Source organism: Equus caballus, chromosome 11, assembly GCF_041296265.1.
Source record: "Equus caballus isolate H_3958 breed thoroughbred chromosome 11, TB-T2T, whole genome shotgun sequence".
Taxonomy (NCBI): Eukaryota; Metazoa; Chordata; class Mammalia; order Perissodactyla; family Equidae; genus Equus; species Equus caballus.
In genome coordinates this window covers 44,579,339-44,603,184 of record NC_091694.1, presented here as the reverse complement: position 1 = coordinate 44,603,184, position 23,846 = coordinate 44,579,339, and the positions used below count along the sequence as shown (strand labels likewise).

At 51.9% G+C, this 23,846-nt stretch overlaps 2 protein-coding genes across 7 annotated transcripts in view; one reads left to right on the top strand and one right to left on the bottom strand.

Annotated features, from left to right (window-relative positions):
• Positions 1-4,275: 4,275 nt before the first annotated feature.
• TIMM22 (translocase of inner mitochondrial membrane 22) lies at positions 4,276-9,588 on the top strand. The gene is made up of 4 exons (XM_001504262.6): positions 4,276-4,897; positions 6,767-6,963; positions 7,434-7,506; positions 8,974-9,588. Exons 1-4 carry the CDS (start codon positions 4,660-4,662, stop codon positions 9,048-9,050), a joined length of 585 nt encoding a protein of 194 aa, XP_001504312.2. The 5' UTR covers positions 4,276-4,659; the 3' UTR covers positions 9,051-9,588.
• Positions 9,589-11,518: 1,930 nt separating this feature from the next.
• Positions 11,519-23,846, bottom strand: part of ABR (ABR activator of RhoGEF and GTPase) — a 179,176-nt gene continuing 166,848 nt past the window's right edge. For all 6 annotated transcript variants that reach the window (XM_001504257.7, XM_070226438.1, XM_023653177.2 and 3 more), the window contains 7 exons: positions 20,695-20,754; positions 20,305-20,414; positions 19,489-19,628; positions 18,271-18,405; positions 17,218-17,323; positions 14,879-15,026; positions 11,519-14,233 (listed from right to left, as the gene is read on the bottom strand). In XM_001504257.7, the coding sequence (XP_001504307.4) occupies positions 14,144-14,233; positions 14,879-15,026; positions 17,218-17,323; positions 18,271-18,405; positions 19,489-19,628; positions 20,305-20,414; positions 20,695-20,754 (789 nt within the window). In that variant the 3' untranslated portion in view covers positions 11,519-14,143. The remainder of the gene's footprint in view (positions 14,234-14,878; positions 15,027-17,217; positions 17,324-18,270; positions 18,406-19,488; positions 19,629-20,304; positions 20,415-20,694; positions 20,755-23,846) is intronic.

Genomic DNA, 23,846 nt, shown 5'->3' with positions numbered 1-23,846 from the left:
TTCAGTATATATTACCCTTTGTTTTTAATATAATTTAATTGTAAACTTATGTAGTTTTAAATAATGGACATGCTTAACAACCAGTTCAAAAAATTCCTGAAAATTTAATAATCAGCTCCTGTGAGTGGGCAGGAGCTGGCCCCAGCACCCCACTTCCGGTAACAGACTCTCTTGAGATCCATGGCTGGGACAAGGTTGATGAGTGAGGCATTCACCTCAGGTACAAAATTTCAGGGGGTGCCAAAAATCTCAATAACCAAGATAAATAATATTTTGATGCCATATTTTTTTTAAATCAAAATTACAGAGGAAAAAATCCACAATGAACAAAATATCAACATTTTAAATAAATAGAGGATTAGTGGGAGCTGTGAGGCTGTGAGCCTGGAGCTGCAGGGGTGGGGGCTGGGGGCTCTGTCTCCATCAGGTGAAGACACCTGTCTAATGCAGAAAAAAGAATTCAACCTGGAGTCCTGAAGGATCTCCCTGAAGTTCCCGGGCAATCCTGGGTCCTGATCTTACCAAGATTTGGCGGTTCAGCTCCTCCTCAGATTCTGTGAGTCACCCGCTATGCTTCCATAAATCCCCCTTTTTGTGGGATCTGGCCAGAGCTGCTTTCTGTTGCTTACAACCAAAATAATATTTACTCTGTGGTTTAGGAAATTCTGATTAGCGATCAGGGGAAGCTCCTTTCTATTTGCTAGGCCATAAATTATTTAGTTGGTTCCTTTTTGCTTGTTATCTCAGAGATTTAGAACCTCAAAAGATAAAGATCAGCAAGGAAGGAATTTCAAAAGTCTCTTAATTTTCTGCCCTCAGTAACAGAGTAATATTTATTAACAATCAAATTAGCTATACTGCTTTTTCAGCCTTCCTCTAGAAAAGTTTATTTTATTCCTTTTGCTTCAAGAGTCCAAACAGTAGAGAACTCGCCCTGGCCCTCTTAGAGGGGTGGACAAAAGAGATTCTACACTGGACACGATTTGACCACTGCTTCCAAGAAGTGGAGTGACTTAATTTCCTTTTTAAAACCCAAATGATTAGATAGAAATAGTTTCCAACATAAATGACTTCCAATCACATCTTTATTTGAGGCACTGAAAAGTATTATTATACAAGTAAATAGCTAGTGTAATATCTTAGGATACAGAGAAAAAGATGTAAACTTTGCAAAAACTCTTTGTGCTTTTGATCCCTTGCTTTCTTGTAACTCTCATGGGTCTTTTTCTTTAGAAAGACAAGGCCAAGGCCATGTGGAATGATGCTCTTGAAATACTGGTGACAATTTGCCAAGCCCATCCCTTCACAGTTGAAGGAACAACAGCCATATGGCAAATGATTGAGAGGCTTGACTTGCAAGTACACATTTGTCCCAATGGGCTGCTGGCATTCCATGGTAGCTCTCCAATGTTGACCAGTTACTTTGCATCCCAAAGTTTATAATAATTCAGATGGTGCATCTTTTCCCAAACACTTCAAGTTTACCAGTCAAAGCTTCTGGCAGAAATCCAGAGGACCAACAGGAGTGGAAATGAGTTTAACCTTGGATCCTCTGCTTGGAAAAATTGGCTGCTCTTTGCCTCACCTGCTGCTGACCCAAGAGATGTTGGATAGACATCTTTGAGGGATCCAGGGCTATCCAGGAGGGACCTTTGGGGAGACAGAGATAGGTGGTATGGCGGTATCTCTGCCCAGGTGTGGTGTCTGGCCCCTCATTCCTTCCCAACCAGCAACTCTGGCTACCCAGGTCTGCAGGGCTTCAGGTGGCCCTGTGTTAAAACTAACATCTTGTTTTATGTGACCACATGTGACAGGTGGTGCGTGGATTGTCCCAACTCTAGATTCCTAAACATCCTTGGATTTCGCCTCCAATTTACACTCCTCACATGAACACAAAGCCGTCCTGGTGATGCTGGTGGATGTTGTCGTCTTCTTGGGGTACTTCAGCTCCTGCTCAGCCCAGTCACAGCCACTTATTAATATCTTCTCCTTCCATGAGTTTCTCAGCTCCCATATTTCCATCCTCAGCTTCTAGTTATCCTCTGGTTTTGGGGGACGCTGATCAAAGCCTTTTAAATACAAAGTCACTTGTCCAGCACCCACTATCCACAGTGAATCACTTGGCTACTCAGAGTATCTACGTGGCCATGCCTCCTACCAGCGACAGGACTATTCAGACCACTCACTGTTACCAGTTCACATATAACTCAAAGCCACATATGACACACTACAGTTCTCAACTTGGACCTCCTCATTCCACCCCAACTTGTGCTACTTCTTTTACTCCTGGGCTCCAGTGACCTGCTGAGAGAACTACAGGCCAGCCAGGGGCTCCTGGGTACCTGATAAGACATAATCAGGCTCTACTCCAGTTCAGCACCTACCCATCTGTGCCACTACCTGGAGTCCTTTAAGTGATGGCTCATCGACTCAGAGTCCTCCAACTCTTCCTACAACCCTCCCTGTGACTCTAACTCATCTTTAACTGTCCCCTGTTCTCTCTGACCCACTGAGATGCTGCCCAAACCCTGTATCCTTGTGGCCAGAACAGACAACCTGGGGAGAACCAAACAGTAACATGAGAGCTGCTGGACTCCCCATGATGCCATGGCCAGATAAAGTCCCTAGACTACTCATGCAGGTTCAGCCCAGGGAAACAGACATGGGAAACCACTTATCACTTTCGGAATATGCTTGAAGAGGTTCAAGTTTTCCATCAGGTGAAACCTGTTCCACCTGTGGAAGGCAATAGGCCAGGGTGGGATGGGGGTGGGGCTGATACCAGATTAGTGTCTGTAGCTGTTCTTTCTCCATTTATAATCCAGGCCAAGGATGTTCCATAAAAGCCTCCCTCCCTCACGTACCATGGCCACAGGGAATTTCTCCATGTGCTGACTCAGATCTTACCTGAACTGTGAGGCAGACCCTTCCTTTGGGGTTTGATTATTGCTCTCTAACTAGGCCCATGGATGAGCTGTTTAGATCATTCCTTGCCTTCCAAGACCAACTTGCCTGGGATGTTCCTGTCCCAGTTTCTCTCAGTTCCAACCTTGGCTCTTAAGACCTCAGCATGAATCAGAGCCCTGGACCCCTCATTCCTCTGGAAGGAAAGGGTAGTTGGCAGGGTGTGTTGAGTTAGAGGCGCCTATGGAAAATGTCTGGTTCTTGTGCTTATGAGAAAGGTCTAAGCTGGGGATAAAGATTTGGGGGTCACTAATGCTTATGGGTAGTAGTAGAAGCCACAAACGTGGATGAGTTGCTCAGGTAGTGTGAGCTGCATGAGAAGGGAATAAAGGATGAAACCCAGAGAGGACCAACAGGAAAGGGTCAGGCAGAGGTGCCTGCCAAGAAGACTGAGCAACTGGAGAGGCTGTAGCAAAACTGGGAGAGAAGGGCTCCACCAAAACTGTGAAGACACTTCAAAGAAGCAAGGAGGAGTCACCATGTCAAATGCAGCTGAGAAGTCTGTTCAAATGAGGTCCCAATTAGATTCAGCAACTGGGAAGTCACTGGGGACCCTCAGACTGGCTCACTCCATGGCCTGGGGGGAGCAGAAGCAGGGTGAATCACACACTGTCTATGCTCAGCAGCACAGAGAACTCTGGGTACCAAAGAAGCATCTCTGCCTTTGTTGACTGGATACCCTCCACCTCCTTCTGTTGCCATTTATGTTTCTCTTAGCTGCAACACCCAAATACAATGCTAGTCTGGATCAAAACAGTGGTTTGGGATCTCTTTCTTTTTTTAACCATAAAAATTACTGCAAAAGCTTTTCTGGGTTCATATATAGTACTAGCTCACCGTTTACCTTCAGGTTCTGCGTTTGCAAATTGGTAAGCACTTTAGTTGGTTCAACATAATATAAATTTGGTTTTCCATGGCAATGTTAGTCCCATATCACTACTTCCATTGACAACAACCGGCTGGAGTGCGCGGCAGCCTCAGCCTCCCTCGCACTCTCCATCCGGCCACAGTCACCTCCACTTCCTATAACCTTTCCTGATTTTTCTTCCGCTTGGTTAGCTTCACTCATTTCTTGGCCTCCCCTCTCTCCTCAAAGGTTTAATTACTGAACAAAACATGCATCTCATACATTTATGTCAGACCTTCAAGTTTATTTACAAAGCACCTTTCATCATTTACATCTCACACCATCTGCAAGGAATTACTAGGCTGGAGGCGCAGTGGCGAAGGGCCTGCGCCCCCTGCCGGCGTCCTGGTGCACTGCAGCCTCGCGGGTGCGCTGCGGCTCCACACCCACCGGTCCGCAGCTCCAGAGGAAGCCGAGATGCGAGTGCCCACGCAAGGCTTCCTGGGAAATGTCTTGAGTGTACGTGTTAGAACTACAAATCCCGGTAGGCACCGCGCTGCAGCCCCGATGATAGGGCGCTTTCTGGTGAATCTGAATCTTGTTTGTCAGGGCCACTGGGAATTGCTACACAAGCCTGATTCAGTATTCACAAGAGGCTTCTGGGGAACGTGATAGCTCTTCCGTCGGGTGCGCACGAACGGACTTTGCTTCTGCAACTTCCTCGTACTTGCTCGACGTGGCGAATCTGCCATTGCGGTACAGTGGCTAGGCTCGCAAGGCCCTAACGTGAAGCGTGTGGAATCAGCTGTGGGAAAAGGAACGCGGGGGTTTCTTGGGCGGCTGTCGTCATGGCGGCGACTGCCCCCAGTGCCGGGGGCTCCGCGCCTGAGGCGGCGGGGTCCGCCGAAGCTCCGCTGCAGTACAGCCTTCTTCTGCAACACCTGGTGGGTGACAAGCGTCAGCCCCGGCTCCTGGAGCCTGGTAGCCTGGGCGGGATCCCGAGTCCAGCCAAGAGCGAGGAGCAGAAGATGATCGAGAGAGCGATGGAAAGCTGCGCCTTCAAGGCCGCGCTGGCCTGCGTGGGCGGTGAGGCGGGGCGAGGGGGCGCGGGGGAGGCTGAGGGCTGGGGGGCAGCGGGGCCTCCGCCGAGAAGGCCACGTGGTGGGAGGCGAGGGGCCTGTGGGCCTCGACCTTGACCCCGCCCCCGCCTCGTCCAGGGAGCTCGAGCGGCGCCCCTCTGCTCCGTCGGGTTAGCTTTCGCCCCTGGAAATTGCTCCGAGAATCGGTACTGGGGGTCGGGGCCTGGAGGTTGTAAAATGGCTGACTTCATTCATTCATTCATTCGTCTGTTCACTTTTAAGTAATCATTTTTTTCAACAAATTGTTTCTGAGCGACTATCACGTGCCAGGCTGTGGAGAGACAAGAGCCTTGTTCTCGTGGAGCTTTTTTGTGTGTAGAGAAAGGAGAGTGTTGCGAAGGAGTCTGCCTGGCAGAGGAGAGCTGCAGACGGGGAGTAGCAGGTGCAGAGGCCCGGCAGGAGCTGGCTTCAGGGTTAGAAAACAGGCCAGTGTGACCAGACAGCGGTGAACAAGGACGAGAGAAGTCTGGACTTGGCTTTTTTTTTTTTAAACCCTTTTGAGAATTTGAGAATGTAGCGTACCGTTGTGCAGGGTAAAGAGGTTGACCACATTTGCAGATGGATTTAAATCTCATTGAGGGTGAAAGACATTTAAGAAACAAATAGAATGAGAGTGCCATTGAGAAGTGTAGTAGAAAGAAGAGCTTTTTTGGTTTGGGGACGGCCACAAGAAGAGGTGAGGCCAGAGCTGTACCCTGAAGGGTGGAAAGAGTGGAGGTAGACAAGGAGGAAGAGAAATGTCATTTCAAGTTGGCGGTGGAGGTGGGGTTTGAGCTTTTCGCCTGTGGGCATTAGGGCAGTATTTGATGGTTTTTTAGGAGAGTAGTAAGTGGTAATGAGCGTGACGACTCAGGATGGAGTCAGGTGAAGGAAAAAAAAGTCTGTGGATAGGGAGACATATAGGAAATTTGCTAGACTGAAGCTCTGTGAGGCAAGGACTGGATCTTTGTTCATCAGTGTACCTGATCCTAAGAAGGCATTTACGTGTTTGTTGAAATGATGGCTGAGTCTTTGCAGTGCTCCAGGGTGGAAGTGATAAAGGCCCTAGGCTGGGATGATAGTTGTGGACATAGACAGGGTTGCAGGAGGAAGCAAAGAAACCGTCAGAAATGCCCCTGGTTTTGGAGGTTTGGAGGTGGGATGACTGGAAAGAAGGAGCCATAAGCAAGAAAGTCAGGGTGGAAGGTGCCTGTGATTTCATGGAACATACATTGACCTTGAAGTGGTGAGAGAAATCCACACGGAAATGTCCAGCAGGCTCAGCAAGGTCAGATGTGGACAGCCGTGTGGGGTTTGCCATTGGTAGCTTTGTGACCTTGGGGAAGTTACTTAACCTGAAAGAGGCTGAGTTTCTTCAGCTACAAGAGGTGAGGATAATAGTGTCTACCTCACAGGATTATTGTGAAGAATCAACGAGGCCGTGACTATAAAGTGTCAGAGCAATTGGCACATCGTACTTGCTAAATGACTATTATGAATGTCACCATTGTCGAAGTGATTTGCAAAGTTGATAGCTGAACTTGAGGGGGACTGCTTACATATGAGGGTGAAGAGAGAGAACACAGAGTTAAAGACTGAATCTTGAGGAATGTTGGAAAATGAAAGGAGGAAGAACTCCAAGGCGAGACAGAAGAGGGTGTCACCAAGATAGATCCTAGATTGTGTAATGTGGAAACCAGGCAAGTGCAGAGTTGGAGTGGCAGGGGGCGGTGTCTTCTTTACTGGTGGCCCCCAAAAGGTGCTATTCGAGTGTGACCCCACTGCAGTAATCCAGAAGACATGCCGAAGAAGTCGTCGTCTCTGTGTTTGTTTTTAGGATTTGTCTTGGGAGGTGCGTTTGGGGTGTTCACCGCCGGCATTGATACCAACGTGGGCTTTGACCCCAAGGATCCTTACCGGACACCCACGGCAAGAGAAGTTCTGAAAGACATGGGCCAGAGAGGAATGTCCTACGCCAAAAATTTTGCCATCGTGGGCGCCATGTTTTCTTGCACTGAGTGTTTGGTAGAGTCTGTAAGTGTCTCTGTCTCCTGAGAAAGCCTTGCCTGCTACCATCTAAAGAGAAGTGCTTTCAGTGTTATTAGAAAGCAGATCGGAACCGCCGATACTTGCTAGAGTGACTTTCCATTAGATGGTCCCTAATGTAAACTTTTTGTGTGTTTGTGATTTGGGCTTGCATTGTTTTTTACTTCTTTTTGTAGCTAGAAGTTGGTTAATGATTTTAAACCTGAGACTTATTGGGGAATCAGAGGAGCTTTTGACTAACTTCTCAAATGCTGCGCTTGGTTTCAGCGCTCTGGTGCCACCTGCAGGAAGCATTTATGACCACATTCAAATTTTAAGAACTGTCCTTTGAAAGAGAAAAAGATTACGTTTCCTTTGGGGTGGCACTGAATTAGCCAGCTAGAACCCCTGTGTTTCTTCCCTTCATCGCCTTGTCTGGCTTGTTTCTTTGGCTCTAAACTGCACTTCTCCACCCATAGTACCGGGGAAAATCAGATTGGAAGAACAGTGTCATTAGCGGCTGCATCACTGGAGGCGCTATTGGTTTCAGAGGTTAGTAAACAACTCTCGAATGGTTTTCTTTGTGGCCTGGGACAACGTGCTGAAGTTGACATTTCCAAACATGTGAGTGTGCCAAGGCCAGCCTGAGGCGTTATGTGAACACTTGATACTCTTCCCTTCTGAATCATGTTTGCTTCTGTGTTAACTCAATTTTGGGAAGTTTTGGTATCTAGATCAGGGTTTCTCATCCTTGGCACTTTTGACATTTTGGACAGATGAATCTTTGCTGGGGAAGAGGGGACTGTCTTGTGCCTTGTAGGATGTTTAGCAGCATCCCTGGCCTTTACCCACTAGATGCTAGTAGCACCCCTTAGTTGTGACAACTAAAAGTGTCTCCAGAAATTTCCAAGTGTCCCCTGGGTGGCAAAATTGCTCCCACTGAACATATGAGGGTGAAGAGAGAGAACACAGAGTTAAGAGACCCACTGACAGATCTAGGTCTGTCTTAGAAATAAGAGCAGCCTGCATATTGAATATATGGGAAAGACTGCCTCACAATAAGTAATTCCTGGAATGTGTTGATGCTCAGGGTATCACGGAAGCATAGCTAGGTTGCATGCAGCCCTGGGAAGCCCATTTGTCCACGTATCAGGCTCTACTGAGCTTTCAGCTCCATGCATTGCAAGTATTAAGACATTTTTGTTAATAATATTATAAACTGTCAGTTTTAATTTTGTGTATGTTAGTGTGGTAATGTCTTTCTGCAGTTGAAGATTCTTAGATTTCTACCCATTGAAAGCCAAATATAGATATTCTAGAAATGTTGGATTATCACCTGTAAATAACAAAGAAAGAAACCAGTTCCCTGCCACTTCTCCCTGTTGACGTGTCCATCGAGAGTGTTGCAGGGTGTCAGTGATATGACTTTCCTGACAGTGTCTGTTGCTGGGCCACTTGCCATCTGCTGTGCCCTAACTCACCCAAAGCAGGAAGCCTGTTGTCTCATTTTGTGAGATGCAGGATGATTTGCTGTCATTAAAACCTGCCTTTGCCCCTCAAACAGCCATTTATGATTTATAGAGTAACTTCTGCTTTGGTCTGCCCATCGCTCAGCTTCGTCAGGGCCTTTGAGAAGCTCATCTCCCTCTGGGACTGCTTTGATCACCTTCCCAGGAATGTATTCCGTAAACAAATCAGAGTAACAGGCCATATGCTTTCACTTGATTCCAAGGGCTGGTTCTCTTAACAGTTTCCTGCCTCTAAGGGGCTATTTTCATGAGACTGGAAATATTAATTCTTTGGAATGAGAAAAGTTAAATGAATGTACAGTTAGATAAAGCGCAGTGAATTAAATTGTATACACAGCTTCGTTGAAGTCTTAACAGATCTCTGGTAGGTTGAATGGCTTAGGATGCTTAAGCTGGTTTCTTTGCATCTGTGGGTATGCAAACTTTTTGTGACTGCTGCCTGACCCAGCATCTGTCATCACAGGTAATGTCATTTCTGTTTGCTTTACAGCTGGCTTAAAGGCTGGGGTCATTGGTTGTGGAGGTTTTGCTGCTTTCTCTGCTGCAATTGATTATTACCTCCGGTGAGAGTAATTGCCTCTGGGGAAGGACAACGCCAGCCCAGGATCAGAGCTCTGCTGTGGAGGGCAGTTTCTGCACCATTCCAGGGCGCTTGCTTCAGAGACTGAAGATACTTGTTTTCCCTCATATAGTTGGTGTCATGAGGGACCTGCCTGGCTGCTGTCTGTCTGCATCCTCTGAGCAGCTGCACTCTCTGCTCCTGGACTCCTGCCAGGCTGTGCAGGGGATGTGCCATGCCAGCCTCTCTCTTTTGGACAGACCAGGAGACAGTGTGTTGACTTACATGAGGAATTAAGCTCCACAAAACTTCAGTCCTGACCACAACTGGCCCTCTGGTTGTTTGGTGCTGTGGGAACAGAGGTGACTTTACATATCCCCAGGAAGTACCCAGGAAGCTGTCCTACCTTGGAACTCCATGCAGTCATCCGTCTGGCACATTAGGGCAGGGGAAAGTAAATTTATGCCATCTGACCAATTGTGTCATCATCTTTAGTGTTTCTGATTTCCTTGTTAAAAATATATATATTTATATTACAGTTTAAAAGGTTGGTTTATTTTTATTTTCAAAGTCCACACTTCTCGGAAAATGGTGCCAGATGGCCCAAAGATTGAACATCCAAAGGGAAAGCATAAGAAGGCTCCTGAGAAGTCTGAGAATGTTAGGTTCTCAGGGTTTGTAGAGTAGTGTTACCCTTACCAAGACTGCTGCATCGGCCAGGGCCTTCTCCCCGGAAGCCCTGCCTGGCCACTTCCCAGGATGCAGTGAAATTCCGTGCATAAGCCCTACTGGCCTGTTCTGGAAATTCTTCCTGAGGGCTGGCTAATAGGAATGCCTGCACTCTGAACCGCACATTTGTTTTATGCTCGGACCACTGGACCAGGCCCGGCCCGAGGACACGAGGTGGGAAGGGTCCTGCTAAGATCGTCCTGATGACTGAATCACAGCAGCTCCTGGGTAAGATCAGACCTTGTTGAGGAGTATTCACCACTCCCCTTGTTCTTGATATCAGTGTTGGTTTGTGTTTGTTTTTTAATGTCTTAGTGTTTTTCACTTGACCCGCTAGCCTTTTTCTGACAGCAGAAGCTCAGCCTAATTGTGTGCCATAGGCAAAAAAAATCACCTTTTATGACGGGTCTGCCACGCGTGCTGATTTACTCTGATGCTTTGGTGGCGGGATGAAGTTATGATCTCAGGCTTCTGCTCATGAGGGCAGGCAGGTAGGGTTGGAGGGGGCTGTGTAATTCTGGCCACCTACAGCCAGTAGTAATGACTCCTTTTTTCTACTGTACAGTGACTCCTTCGCCTTTCTTTTTTTGCTTCTCCCTTGTGTGCTGTCTTCTAGCCCATCCACCCTTACGCAGAATTCAAAGACTCAGCTGAAACATCCAGGCATCCTGAGTGTGTGTTTGTATGTGAGTGATAATGTCAAACCCAGCTGGTAACACCTTCCTCTATACATGTCTGCTGTTTCTTTTGGAATGAATGTGAGCTAGTGCACAGGGCTCATGTCCTTCTATGGTGAATTCTATGTAATGCCCGTCCCAGTCTCATAGACATGAGGCTTCATTGCTGCTAGGCCAGCTGGAGTATCCTCAGGGGTCTGAGAACAAATTCAGGAGTGTTTCCTATACTGTCCCTAAGTCAGTCACCCACAAGCACTTTGAGAGCAAGAGCAGACACTCCTAGCTGGCATGTGTCAAAGTTTTAGGATGCCCGGCATCTTCCACCAGCGAGTCTAGTGTGTGGGGTCAGATACACAAACCGACCAAGTACAAGACATGCTGCCCTCCCAACTGCCTTGGAAGAGATGAGCCCTGGGGCTGTCAGTAGCCATCAGTTCAATAAGCCAAGCATTGTCCACACTGACTATTCAATCAAGAGGGGAGATGAATAGTTTCCTGTTTTAGATGGCTAAGGAGCCAGTGTGAGCTCATAAACCAAACACCAATTTTCAGAGACATCTGTTCCTGATCTCCAGAATAAACACAGTGTCTAATGGCTGAGGCTGGTGGGAGCCTGTGTTAACCCACTGGCTCTCCTAAAGGCAGGCTGGGGCCTCGGGTGCATTCAGCTTCTCCGACAAGCACATTAGGCCAAAGGGCTGCCCCAAAGATGTGCTACTTCCAAGGAAAATGTAAAGAAAAGTTCACATAAAACAAGCTCCACTTGAATGGACAACTTCCTACCATCTCCCTGAGGCATATCGACGGCCAGGTCCCTGCAGGGGCATTTGTACGTCATGAAAGGAGCTGCCTGGCAGCTGAGCAGAAAGCCTCTGAAGAGCTGGGAAGGGCTTGGGCTCACCTCCCCCCAAACTCCACCACAGTCCCCGCGGGCTGAAGGGAAGCTCAGGGAGAGTTAACTAGGTAAATAGATTCCTGGAAACACATCTGGATGCAGCTGGAAGAGTGAAATATTTAGATTGGTGGTCTTCCCTGGACTGCTAAGAACATAAGTGTCCACACCACAGGGCTGAGTTGTGTGCAAATGTTGGGGCTTTGCATTTTTTTATTAACATTTTCCTGTCACGTGGTTTACATCAATATAATAATCTACATAAGTTGAAACAGAACATAGACAAAAAAAATATATCCTTACCAACTTATTAAAGTCAAATATTAATGAAGGGTCCCATCCTACCTGTATCAGCAAAACCCAGCAGCCCACAGCCATTGCCCAGCAAGGACAGGCTCGCTGGGATTCCCGTGGCCTGTCTGCAGGGCTGTTGGCATGGCTCGCCCTGCTGGGCACCGTGGCTGGGAGTTCTGGGCTGCACAGTCCCTGTCTCTCAGGAGAACTCACGGGCTCTTTCGTTCGCGCAGTCCAGGTCTGGTACCCGCCCCTCCCCACTCGGGGTGGGATTTATAAATATTCTGAGCCTTTTGCATTTCTCAGCCCTTCCAGCCTTCCTCCCGTTCTCCTGCTGCCAGAGCAAGCTCGGGGGCTGCGGGAGCTACCTGCTATTGAGAAGCAAACATCCCTTGTTGGGGGCGGTGGGAGGCACCCAGTTTTGGCTGTAACTAGCTCTTAGCGGGACCTCCAGTTCATTCCCGTCAATGGCTTTGGAAGCAAGAGCCCTTCATGCCGCACACCATCTCCCGAGTGCCAGGCAGCGACTCTGGATGGTCAGGTGCTGGGTTCCCTGGACTCAAGCGGTGGTCTTTCTCCACCTCTCGTCCCAGGGAGCAGGGCTTGCTAAGCTGCTAACAGGCAGCTAGGTGGTGTTTCCCTCCTCTTAGGCATTTCCTTCCTCCAACGTGCACAGAGCGTGTACCGTTCTGCCCAGGATTGGGCAACAGGTGTAAACAAGATCAGAAAGGGCCCTGACTCACTGAGCAGGTGCTGCAGCTTTAGGGCCAGCAAACCCTTTAAAACTCAGCCCTGAGCACAAGCCACAGGAGCCGTTCTCCCCAATCCCGAGGGCCTAGAGTCTCCTCTGTCACATGGGAGCGCCAGGTAGCTGTGTACCACAGCTCAAGCCTGTCAGCCAGGGAGGGTCTGCCCTCCCAGGCTGCTGCAAGCTGGCAGCCACTGCCCAGATGGGAAGAAGTGATGCTCTGGGGACTCATCTCGCTCCTTTCCATTGAGCAGTGCGTCTCAAAGTAGGAAAAGAACCAGCAGTCCAACCCGCTGGAACCTCCTACTCTGGAGCAGAGTGTCAGTAATGAGGGTCCCCAGAAAAACCCAGTCCCAAGAGAGGCAGATGCTCATGACTCCTCATCCTTCCCCAACTTCTGGAGTTTCCCAGAGTTCACCCAAAAGGCTGCATCTAGAAGCCAGGGGCGAGGAGGCAGCACCATGACAGCTGGCTACTGCTTGACTGTGCCTGCCTTTTCCAGGCCCCAGAGCACACGTGGTCTTGGGAGCTGCCCTGTGGCAGTGCTCGGCTGTGGAGAAGGTAAAATCTAAGGCAAAGGTACCGTGAGGTACGTGAGGCACCAGGAAGGGCTTGTCTCCTGGTTGGAGCCTGCCTGTTTCTGGACGCCGGCTTCACCCATGTCAGTTGCCCTCCTGGAAGCCTGGCTCCACTGGACAAGCCACTACGACTCCTGCTGCCGAGAGCTGCTCCCCCGACTCAGGACACCCTATGCTACGTGGCACTCCTCCGAATGTTCAACCTTGTTTCCCTGGTGGCCTGACTCTCCCGCCTGCCTCTGACTCTTTTCTGCCCCTCTGGCTGTCTTGACAGCAGGTCACCTGTGAGTCTCCCCTCAAAGAAACTAGAACACCAGGGGAAAGGGAACTGAAAAGCAGTAGAAGAAACAGTCAGAGATGCCTCACTGGTAGGCAGGAGACAGAACAAGATAAACCCCAGAAATGGAGATTCTCAGATGGAAAATTCCAGAAATCCGCTCTCCAGCTCTGTGCTAAGCTGAGGATTAGTGTGAGTCTGTCTCCACGTCCAACATTTGCACAGGCAGCAAGGCAAAGCAGGTGTGCTTCCACAGATGAGGGCGAAGAGAGCGCTGGGGAGCCAGCAGCAAGCAGCAGCATCTGACGGGCCACCACCGCCACTGCCACCCAGGGCCTCCTCAGAACTTTCAAGGTGACGGAGCGAAAACTGAGGCTGCACATGCATGTGGGCAGGCTGGGAGGGAAGGGAGGGTGGAGGGAAACTGAGGGGAGGCTGCCGGGAGACTGCAATCTGGGAGCAGGGCCAGGAGAGGATAAGCTGGCAGCAGTTACAGGGCGCAAAATGAAAGCCCTTGGACTGGACTCGGGAGGAAAGAAAGTGTTGGAGGAAATGAAAGAACAAAGCAGGCTGTCCATGTGCCCACACCCGGTCGGTCACTACCTTTTCTGCATGACAAACAGACATAAAACAATTCCGGAACAGCACAGAGCATTAGACACAACTAGAGGTACAGAGGGCAGGAGCCCGGGGTGTGGCGGTGAGGCTGGGGCTGGGTCAGCTGGCTTTGTACAAGGTGGCACAAAAGATGCACATATTCCAGTTTTTGGAAATCTGCGTCCCTTGGAGTCCGGAGTGGTGGGTTTGGGAGTTTTAAATTGTAGTCTTTCAAGTCTGTGTTGGGTCCCCTGGCTGGAGAGGCTGGCTGGGGCCGCCCCCCCACAGCACAGCTGCTCCCACCTCCGGCTACACATCCGTGGAGAAGTACAGTGTGTTCCGCTTCAGTTCTGCGAAGGAAATGGGGGGGTGCTGCAGGTAGTAGAGGAGGACCTGGACCTGTGGGGAGACAGGGGAGACTGAGGCTGGGGTCCTTGTCCTCGTGGCCCTCCTCTGATCCGTTGAGAAGTTGCTCCCCAACCCCCACCTGGCGCTCCCCCCCAGGCTGGCTCTAGCAGCTTCCCCTTCTTTGGAAGCCCAGCTGTGCCTGCTCACTTGCAGCAAGAGGGGGCGCTGCAGGGCAGAGGGCGGGGAGCCTGGAGCCACTTCCCCAACCTCCGTCACTAGCTTCCGACCTGCTCTGCTCCGCGGGCTGGTTTTGGCTTGACAGCCCTGCCTCAGACTGGCCCCTGCCCTGGGTCTCGTAGGGATCCCAGGAAGCTTCCTGACCCCAGAAGCAATCCTAGAGCTGCCACACATGAGGACAAGGCCTCCAGATGTTTCCTGTGCCCCTGGGCTTGCTTTCTGAGACCAAGGCCCTCCTGAGATTGCGCCAGCGGCTGGGACAGACAGTCTGTTCCTTTTTGTTTTGGTCTGGGAGGGGCAGGACTGTGCAGAGCCCTGCCTCCCTGGTGACGTCCTAGAGACTATCAACCTGGCTGCTCAGGAGGGAGGGCCGTGGGACTCGGAACTGTTCTCTCTCCAGCCCTAAGGGGGCTTGTCTCCCCGCTCTGCCGGCATAGGCCTGGGCAGTGCTGGTGGTACCTGTGCCATGACATCATGGGACCAGATGTCTGCTGCCGACGTGAGGTGTGCTTTGCTCTCCACTTCTGAGGGTCTCAGTAACGTGGGGCCAAACACGGTCGCCAGATTGTGAAGGGACATTTTGTTGATGGGCTCCTTCTCAGCAACCCTGCAAGGGAGGGATGGGGAGAAAAAGAAGTCACTTCTCAGGAGCCGCTCGGCGCTTTGGACCCTTGGCCTTAGTTATAAGAACCCCTGGAAGGATTCCTGGAAGGTGGTTACTAGCCTCCCTCCCCTAATAGTGGAGACCTCTTGGTAGGGAGGGGACTAAGCCAAGGGACCATGTCCCCAGGTCTGTCCCAGGACATTCCTATAACAGATTCCCAGCTCCTGGGCCACCTCCTGAACTGACGGTAAACTGCCAGAGCCAGCTGCCTTGCCTTAGAAATAGTATTACTGGCCCGAGAACTTTCCCTGTAATAATTCATACTCATCACAATCCTTTGAGGCAGGTATTATTATCACCTCCACCGTACAGATGAAGAAACCAAAGTACAGAGAGGTTAAGTGACTTGCCTCAGGTTACACAGGAGGTTACACAGCTAGCGAGTGGTAGGGCTGGGCTCTGAACCCATGGTCTGCCTGCAGAGCGCATGCTCTTCACCACTCTGTGCTCCCCCACCATCGGTCAAGTTGTGGTGAGTAGCCGGGAGGAAGGGTCACAGTGGGTGAGGCGGGGGCCGAAGGTAGGAGCTGGAGTCCTGGCACAGTTGCTAAGCAGACCTGAGGCTCTGCCCACTGTGCTGTGGCAGGAACAACCCTAATCCCAGATGGAGCCCAGGGGCTGTTCTCCCACACCTTTCCAGAAGGGTCTGCCTCATGGGACCCCAGAATTGCCTCCCTTTGGATGTTCCTCTGCTTTTCTTGCATAAAAGGCCAGGTGCTCTGTAGATACTTCCCCTGAGTGACAGCACGAGCTGCCATCTCTGGCTGGTGTCAAGGCAGGCCCAGTACCACCCAACTACATCAGAGAGGCCCTGAGCCTCCCCCAGTCCTAGGAAATGTTTCAGGGCTGAGACCCACCACCCGAGCAGCACCTCTCACCCTCCTCCCAGCTACTCTCCCATCATTCCCACCCTCTAGGCAGGAGCCGTGGATGTGCCTGCTGACTGCTTTGGAAACGGGCAGACAAACACTGCCATGCCAGGAGGCAGCTGTGTGGCTGGCCCAGCCCCTCACCAACCCCATGGCCCCGGCCAAGGGCCCAGATGTGGGAACAGACTGTGCCCGGTTCCCAGGGTGGAAAACCTAATGAATTTTCCCTTCCCACTCCTCTGTGTGTCCTCCCCACAGTGCTCGCCAAACTATTTGGGAATTGGTTGGGGCTTTGGTCCTGGCCAAACCAGAGGGAAAATGTCTCATAATGGGAAAAACAAGACAGCGGCTCCAGGCGTTCCCAGGTCTCTGCTGGCCCTCCCGAGCCAGCCTGGCTGAGCTGCAGCCGGGAGCCCAGTTCTGAGGGCTGGAGCGGAGCGCAGGGAGGACCTGGCCTGCAATGCGCCCCCTCTCCGGGGGCTCCCTGGTCCTGGGTGGCAAGTGGATTTAAAAGACAGCCAGGGACTCTCCTTCCTTACTCACACCGGGGACCAGTCCTGGGCTCAAGAGTGAGTGACCAGGACCCTTCAGGGCCAGCTCAGTTCTGAACGTGGCTGCAGGCGTCCACATTAGCAGTTCTCAGATTGACCTGACTGTAGGAGGGGCAGGGGAGAAGGTGGGAAGGGCCTTAGTGTAGGATTTGGGAGATGTGGATTCTAAGGACAGAGCTGCTGCTAACCCCAAGCAAGTCCCTGCTGGGCTGGAGACTCAGTTTCCCCGTCTGTTAGATGAGGTGTGAGTCAAGACCAGCAGGTTTCAAACTTTTTTGACTGTGACCCACAAAACAAACACTTCGCATTGTAACCCAGTACACATGGCTGTATGTAACTGAACAGAACAATACACATGCCTACTGCTTGCCATGCGCCCTGATGCTGCCTGTTCTATTCCATTTAAAAAGTGCAAAAGTGACTGAATGACCCACTGACTGTAAAATCCATCTATAGTCCTTGGCTCTAGGCCTACCTTTCTAAGCATTCTCTGGCCAATATTTGAGGTTGCTATTAGGACCCAAATATTATTCAAAACAGATGGATTTGAGTGCAAGAATTTGAAAAGCAAACTCTCACCCTGCTACAGGTGGCCAGCAGAGGCCAGCACCCACAAGGAATTGCCAAGGAGGTACCTCCCACGGCAGATGTGTCCTCCCCAGCGGGGGCCTGCCCTGGGCTCCCTGGCCCCCTGGACGGGCCCCTGCCTGTTACCTTTTCAAGTGTTCCAGCAGGAAGAGGAAGGTGATGAGGTTGGGGTCAGGCAGGGAGCGGAGCAGGTGCATCATGCAGTTTTCCTTGGCAGCAGGGTCTGACAGGGCTGTGGGGAGAGACGGGCTAGGGCGGGGCTCGGCTCCCGGGCAGGGAGGCCCTAGCCAGCGCCCCCGTGGTCAGGAGGCTGCGGGACCCTGAGGGAGAGTCCAGGCTGCCAGGGGTCAGGAGAGCAGACCCTGCAGGGAAGGGCCTGGTATCTTCCCGAGGGCGGGCTATTAACAGCTGGTTCCTAGAGGAGGCCCACCTGTGACCTGTAACTCCGCCAGGAGGCAGGCTGGTGGGGAGCAGTTACCTCTCCTCCCCTCCCCGCATGGGCCCTTGTGCCATTCCCCATTCCCGGTCTGTAAGGCTAGGTTTAAAACAACAACAACGTTGATGTGAATGTTTTCTCTCAACCGCCTCTGAGGCTGGAGCACGGCGGTGGGCAGCCTTCCATGGGGCTCCTCATTTCGGTGGTGGCTGAAGCTCTGATCTGCCCCAGGAGAAGAGACAGGAGGGATGCGCCCAGGCCTGGATTTGGCCCGTGGGTGGAGGCTGGAGCCCTGTTGGCCAAGGCCTGCAGTGTCCTCCCCACCCGTGGATATGTGAGACGAGAGTTTCCTGGAAGGCTCAGCACCAGCCATCTCAAGTACATCCCAGCTCTACCCAGGCTTCTCCTTGGCTCTGGGGCACCAGTCCCTGACCACCCACCTCAAGTGAGATTTCCCTGGACACTTGGGTTTCTAAGCAAGGAGGTCAGTGTCCAAGGAGGAAGCACAGGGAGCAGCCCACTGGGACATGTAGGGGGAGAGGCAGGTGAGAGGGGGTCCAGCCTCTGGATCAGGCCCCAGCAGGCCACACCTCGTCCTCCAGGCCACTCAGCCACGCAGCCCCGGTCAACGAGCAAGGGCAGATCAACGAGCAAGGGGAGCCACAGATCTCTTCTCTTGCTCTTTAGTTTGCTGGTCAGGGAGGTCTGGCTCAGCCCAGCCCTCAGGTCCCCTGGAGCCTCACCGATGCCCTCCATGAAGGCTGGGTAAAGTCTGTCTGTGAGGAGGGGCTCGGGCAGCTCCCGGAAGTAGAGCTTGAGGGTGCCAGCAATGGCGTTGATGTCCATGTCACTCAGCATAAGCAGGATGTCCTTGTTATCTGCAGAGGAGGTGCGAGGTCAGGGGCCATGCCAGCCCGAGCCATCTCTCTCTCTCATGCGGCCCTCAGCTGGGTTGGTGGCCTTGTTGCATCCCTTATCCATCCTGAGACAGCCCACCCATGGTCGCCCCCACCCACCCCATCTCCAGTCTGGTGCCCCAGAAAAGCAGGCTGCAGGTAGTGCCCGCAGGTGGTCCATGATACAGCTCCATGGGGGGAGGAGTGGGGGGCACAGTTCATTGTCCAGAGTTCTGGAGCCACATTCACACCACATGTCATACACCCTCCTTCCAGCTGAATCTCCCCACTGCTAACCCCCTCTCTGGGAGGCACTGCACATTTTTCACACCTAAAATCATGTTCCGACAAAGCCTCGGCTTCCAGATTGCACAGGGGAGCCATGTGCCAGCCCCTAGCCGAGGCTCCCTGACCCTGTTGGCCCCTCTCAGCTCCCAGGGAATCAGCGCTGCCCAGCCAGTTCAGGCTCCTGACTACTGGACATGCTGCTGCTGTTGCAGAGTGAACAGCGAGACGGGGGAGGGGAGAACCAGAGAGGTCAGGCCCACCGCCAAGGAGCTTAGAGTCAAAGCTGGAGGCAGCAGTACCCTCCCAAAGGGGCCCTGGAGACAGCAGAGGGGAGCCCGAGCCGCCAGCCCAGGCTCCAAGCTTTTAGTTTCCTTGCAGCGCACCAGGCACCCGGGAGCTAGCAAGAAAGCCAGGAACAGAGACTCTGGACTCAGAAAGATCTGAGTTTAAAGAGGCTTGAAACCTATAAGCTGGGGTAATCCAGGGCAAGTGACTTGGCCTTTCTGAGCCTGTTTCCTCATCTGTAGCAATGGATGAGAGACTGGAGGGCAGGGGGATTACATGAGAAAATGCAGGATGAGCACTTGCCACAGGGACTCAAACGGTCTACCCCACGCCATGTTGGACTGCGGGTCACAGACTGAGGCTCCTCCGCCATCAGTTAGCTGGGGCCTCTCCGTGGAGAAGGCATCCTGGTAACACTGGCTCCTACCAGCCCTGTGAGTCTGCTGGAGCACCCTCTCCCCGCCAGCCCCGGGCTGGGCCACCCAGACTCACTGGCATCGAAGACGGCCTTCAGTGCCTGGATGTCCGTGGCCACCCCTGATATCCGGTAGATGCCGACCTCCTCGATGCCCCTCTTCTCCACCTCTTCCACACACTGCCGGACGATGTAGGGCACCTTGGAGCGCTCCCGCCTGCGGAGGAGGGGACGTGAGGATGGGAGGCCGCCCAGTGATAGCCAGACAGCCCTCTCCCTGTGTACCCTGGCCTTGCAGAGCTCCAGCCTCTGGGATCAGGAGGGTGGCAAGGAAAGGGCTGAGAAAGAGGCCATGCGACTCCCCTACTCCCCCAGTCCACCCAGGGCCTGCCTGCTGAGGGACCAAAGGCAGGAGAAAGTCTGCGGAGATAAGCCCAAAGACTCCGAGGAAAGAAAGTTCCCTTAGAACAGGGGTCTCAGGTTCAAATGCTTATGGGGTATGCGGGACCCAGCAGGTAACCTACACGAGGGAGGTGGGTCAGGCCCTGGAGACAAAGGGAGTGGAGGGGATGGCAATGGCAGAAGGACACGTGCCACCCCTTGGATTCTAGCCTGCAACTCCCAAAATGGGGGTCTAGAGTTGTTGAGTCTTCCCATTTGTTATAAGAAGCTGACGATCTGGGATTTTCACATGCGATCGCCTGACATTTAAATGCTGGCTCATTTATCTCTACAGCATCGTGTGAGCCAGAGAACACAGCTCTGTGGGCCACTTCTGGTCTCCCAACTGGCTGTCTGTGACTACTGAGCTGGAAGGCAACTGATTAGGGGCCAGGCCCTGGCAGGGACCCGGGCGCGGACACCAGCACTAGGACACCGGGGGCAGCACCCACTTAGTCACCACGCTGATCTTCACACCAAAGACGCCAGTCTGCTTTTTGGATGGGGTCCTCTTCAGGCTCATGTCTCGGCTGGTGAATTTCATGGAGAATTCCACTTTGATCTGGTTGGGAGTGAGGCAGGCATAAGTCCCTCTGGGCATGAGAACTCGAGGAGTGCCCCCAAAGGATAGGGGTCCCCTTCCCCAGGACTACAAACAAGGGCCACCTCTAGCACCAAGGGCTCCCTGAAACACCTGCAGAATGGGAGAGGGGAGGGTGCAGGCAGAGAAGAGCGGAGAGGGGCTGGGCTGAGGGGAGGTAGGGGCAGGACAGCAGCCTGAGGAAACCAGCAGAGGGCGGGCTGCCCACCCACTGCGCAGACATCTATCTCTCCAGGCTCACCCCATTCATCTCAATCACATCCGTGTGCCAGTTCTTGGTTTCTACAGTTTGTGGATCCAACTGCAAAGAAAGAAAGAAAGAGAGAGAACACAAATGAGAAAGCACTGACGGTTCAGAGACCAAATCAGAGCACGGTTAGCAATGCTCACAAGCTGCTAAGTGGTCAGGAAGGCAGAATTGGCACCTGATGCTTACCTTGAAATGATCCTTCAGCGTGGCTCCAGCCCCAGCTAGTGAGGAGTCCCCCCACCCCCACTCCCACTGTGAAGGAGGTAGGGCATACTGTTAGGCATTTTTGCCCAGCACATCTCATTCACTCCTGACCACCACCCTGTGCGATGAGTATTATCACCCCATTTCACAGATGCAGATGCTGAGGTTCACAAATAGTAAGTGACCAGCTCAACCAGTGATGAACAGGAGTTGTCAGGAGGGGATGCAGCTGCGCACGTAGAGGTCTGAGTCCAGTCTGGGAGTCAGGCTGCCCAGATCCAACTCCAGGCTCTGCTGCTTCCAGCTGTGACCCTGGGAAGGTGTAACCTCTCTAAGCCCCACTTGTTTCATCTGCTCATCACAGCAAGCAACAGAACCTGCCTGGCTGGATTGCTGTGAAAACTCGATGAGATGACCTAGTGGAAGCGGTTGGCCCCCAAGGAGGCAGACTCTAGGTAGGGGAGGCCCCCGGATTGGGCAGGAGCCCCAGAGAGGAGGGGAGGACAGGGGAGGCTCAGAGACACCACTCACGTGGGATGGCGTGGGCCTCCGTTTCCCTAATTCAGTCGCCTCCAAACTGTTTTCCCTTGTGCACCCACAGAATAATTTTGAAAACCCAGGCGCTCCCTGGCACATTTTTCAGTCAACATCTGAATGTTTCCAAAGCAAGTTGAAATAGTCGCAAAGAATATAATTTCCAGAATAATGTAAACATTTACATCTTAAAAATAAAACCGTTACATCATTCTTTTAAATGTAGTCAGTGGAATCCAAAAACCATAGCGATCTGATACCGGCCGTCAGCCACTGGAAATCCAGGAGCGAGCCCTTCTCCCCTTGTGGAAGCCCTGCTTTGCTGCTTCTCCTTGAATTTATCTTTCTATTCTATTTCTCCCAAAGAATTTTGTCCTAGTTTATATTTTCATATTTTAAAGTCTTTCATTCATCACCCTATTACATTTCGCCTCAACAAAAATATCTGTGTAGATGGAAATGAAAATTTTCCTGAGACCACAGGCTCCAATACTCAGACCCTATTCTGGATTAGTTCTTACAAAGATTAGCAGTACACAATTAAAAAACCCAACACATTACAAATTTTAATAAATTTTCAGCAGCAAGGGACCGTTTTGGTGGAATTGCCTGTCTTAATGAGATGGGAAGAGCATGTTTTTCTCCTGTAGTCCATGTATGTATACGGATAGGAATTTTTGCTGGGGTGAAATGGGGTTCAGTGTCAATTCTGCTCAAATTTTTTTTGGTTTTGTTTTCAAAGACCTAAAGGATGAAACATCCTGTTCACATAAATAAGTAGATGAGGCTGAAAATAGTTTTATTATAGCAATGTTATGCAATTCTTTAATCTCTTTCCTCGTTATTTGCCTTAAACTGTGTATATGCCTATTACTAAAATTTAAGCGATCTTTCAGCCAAGGATTTCCCTCAGATTGCAGAAAGCAAAGAACTGGAAACACCTGACTCGTGAAAGGATTTGCCACTGGCCGTTAGAGTCTTTCACCTTCTCAACACCTACACCCACATTTCAAGCGGCCCCTCTGTCAGCCACCCAGGAGGCCTCGGTGCCGGGCAAGCCCCGCAGGGAGCCCTGGGCAGCTCTGCAGAGGAAGGGAGGTGACGGCGAAAGGCCCTTCTCAGGCAGACAGCACCTATGGTAGAGTCGGAGATCTGCAAATAGGATCCCCTAACTCTCCCTGCCCAGGGACCCCGCAGACAGTCTGCACCCCCAGGGGCACGGGCACCACCATTTGAACGCTGCTGCTCTAACAGGCTCCTCATTGCAGAGGAAGACTAGATCTGGGTCAGCCAGGGTGGGCTTGGCCCTGGGGCTTCCTACAGCTCCATGTAAGTCCTTCCCATACCTTCTATCACCCACGTACCAGCTGGGGACAGGTAGCACCCAAGCCTCTGATGGGGTCTGGAGTCTGCATCTGGGCCACTTTGGCCCAGGCTCAGCCCTCAGTGGTCGGGTCCCTGCCGGAGGAGGGGTGGAATGGAGGGCAGGAGAGAGGGAGAGCAGTGTGGAAAGAGCCAAGCGGCCCCCTCCCCGGCCCAGTACCACCCCAAACACACGAAGGACACGTGCGGGACTCATCAGCCCGGCTGCCGCCCAGGCTGTCTACTCCAGAAAGCTGGAGGCCAAGTGTCCCAGTGGGTCAGAAGGAAGCCCCTGAAACCTCCCTCCCCTCTAAACTTCCTTTTGTCCCAAACCCTTGGCGGCCTGTAGCACAGGCTGCCCCTTATAGTTCCTCCATCTCATCCAGAACGCTGGTCTTGGACACCTGGGTCTGTCCCCAGCCCCATCCTCCAGCAGTGGCCACCTGGAGCAGGGAGATCTCAACTGCTCTGTGTCGACTGAGGGAGATGCTACCCTGGGAACACACATTCTGGAGTGACCACCCCTTTTCACACGCAGGTCTCTTTAGACATCAGCATAAGCCTCCGGCCAACTCCATGGTCGAGGCACCTGGTTGGAGTCACCTATCGCCTCTCCTCTGTCCCAGACTCCCATGAGCTGGCAGCTAGCATGGGCTGAGCCAGTGGTCCCTCTCTGGGTCCCAGAGTCGCATCTGGACACAGCCTGAGTGGAGAAAGTGCAGGGAGTAGAGACAAACCAATCTGGATCCAAATGTTCGCTCTTCCACTCAGCTGTGTGAATTCGGGCAAGTCGCGTCACCTCCTTGAACCTGTTTCCTCGTGGGGGTGTCCATACCTACCTCAGAGGGTTGTGATGGGAAATAATAATAGCAACTGATGGATTTTGAGCATTTCCTTTAAGTTTGGCACCATGACAAACCCTTTACAGACAGCATCTCAATTCAGCATCATCAGGAGCCTGTGAGGTTTAAGCCTTTCCAGCTGCTCTGAGGACACTGAGACTCAGCGAGAATGAGACTTGCTCATGCCACATACCTGCGAAG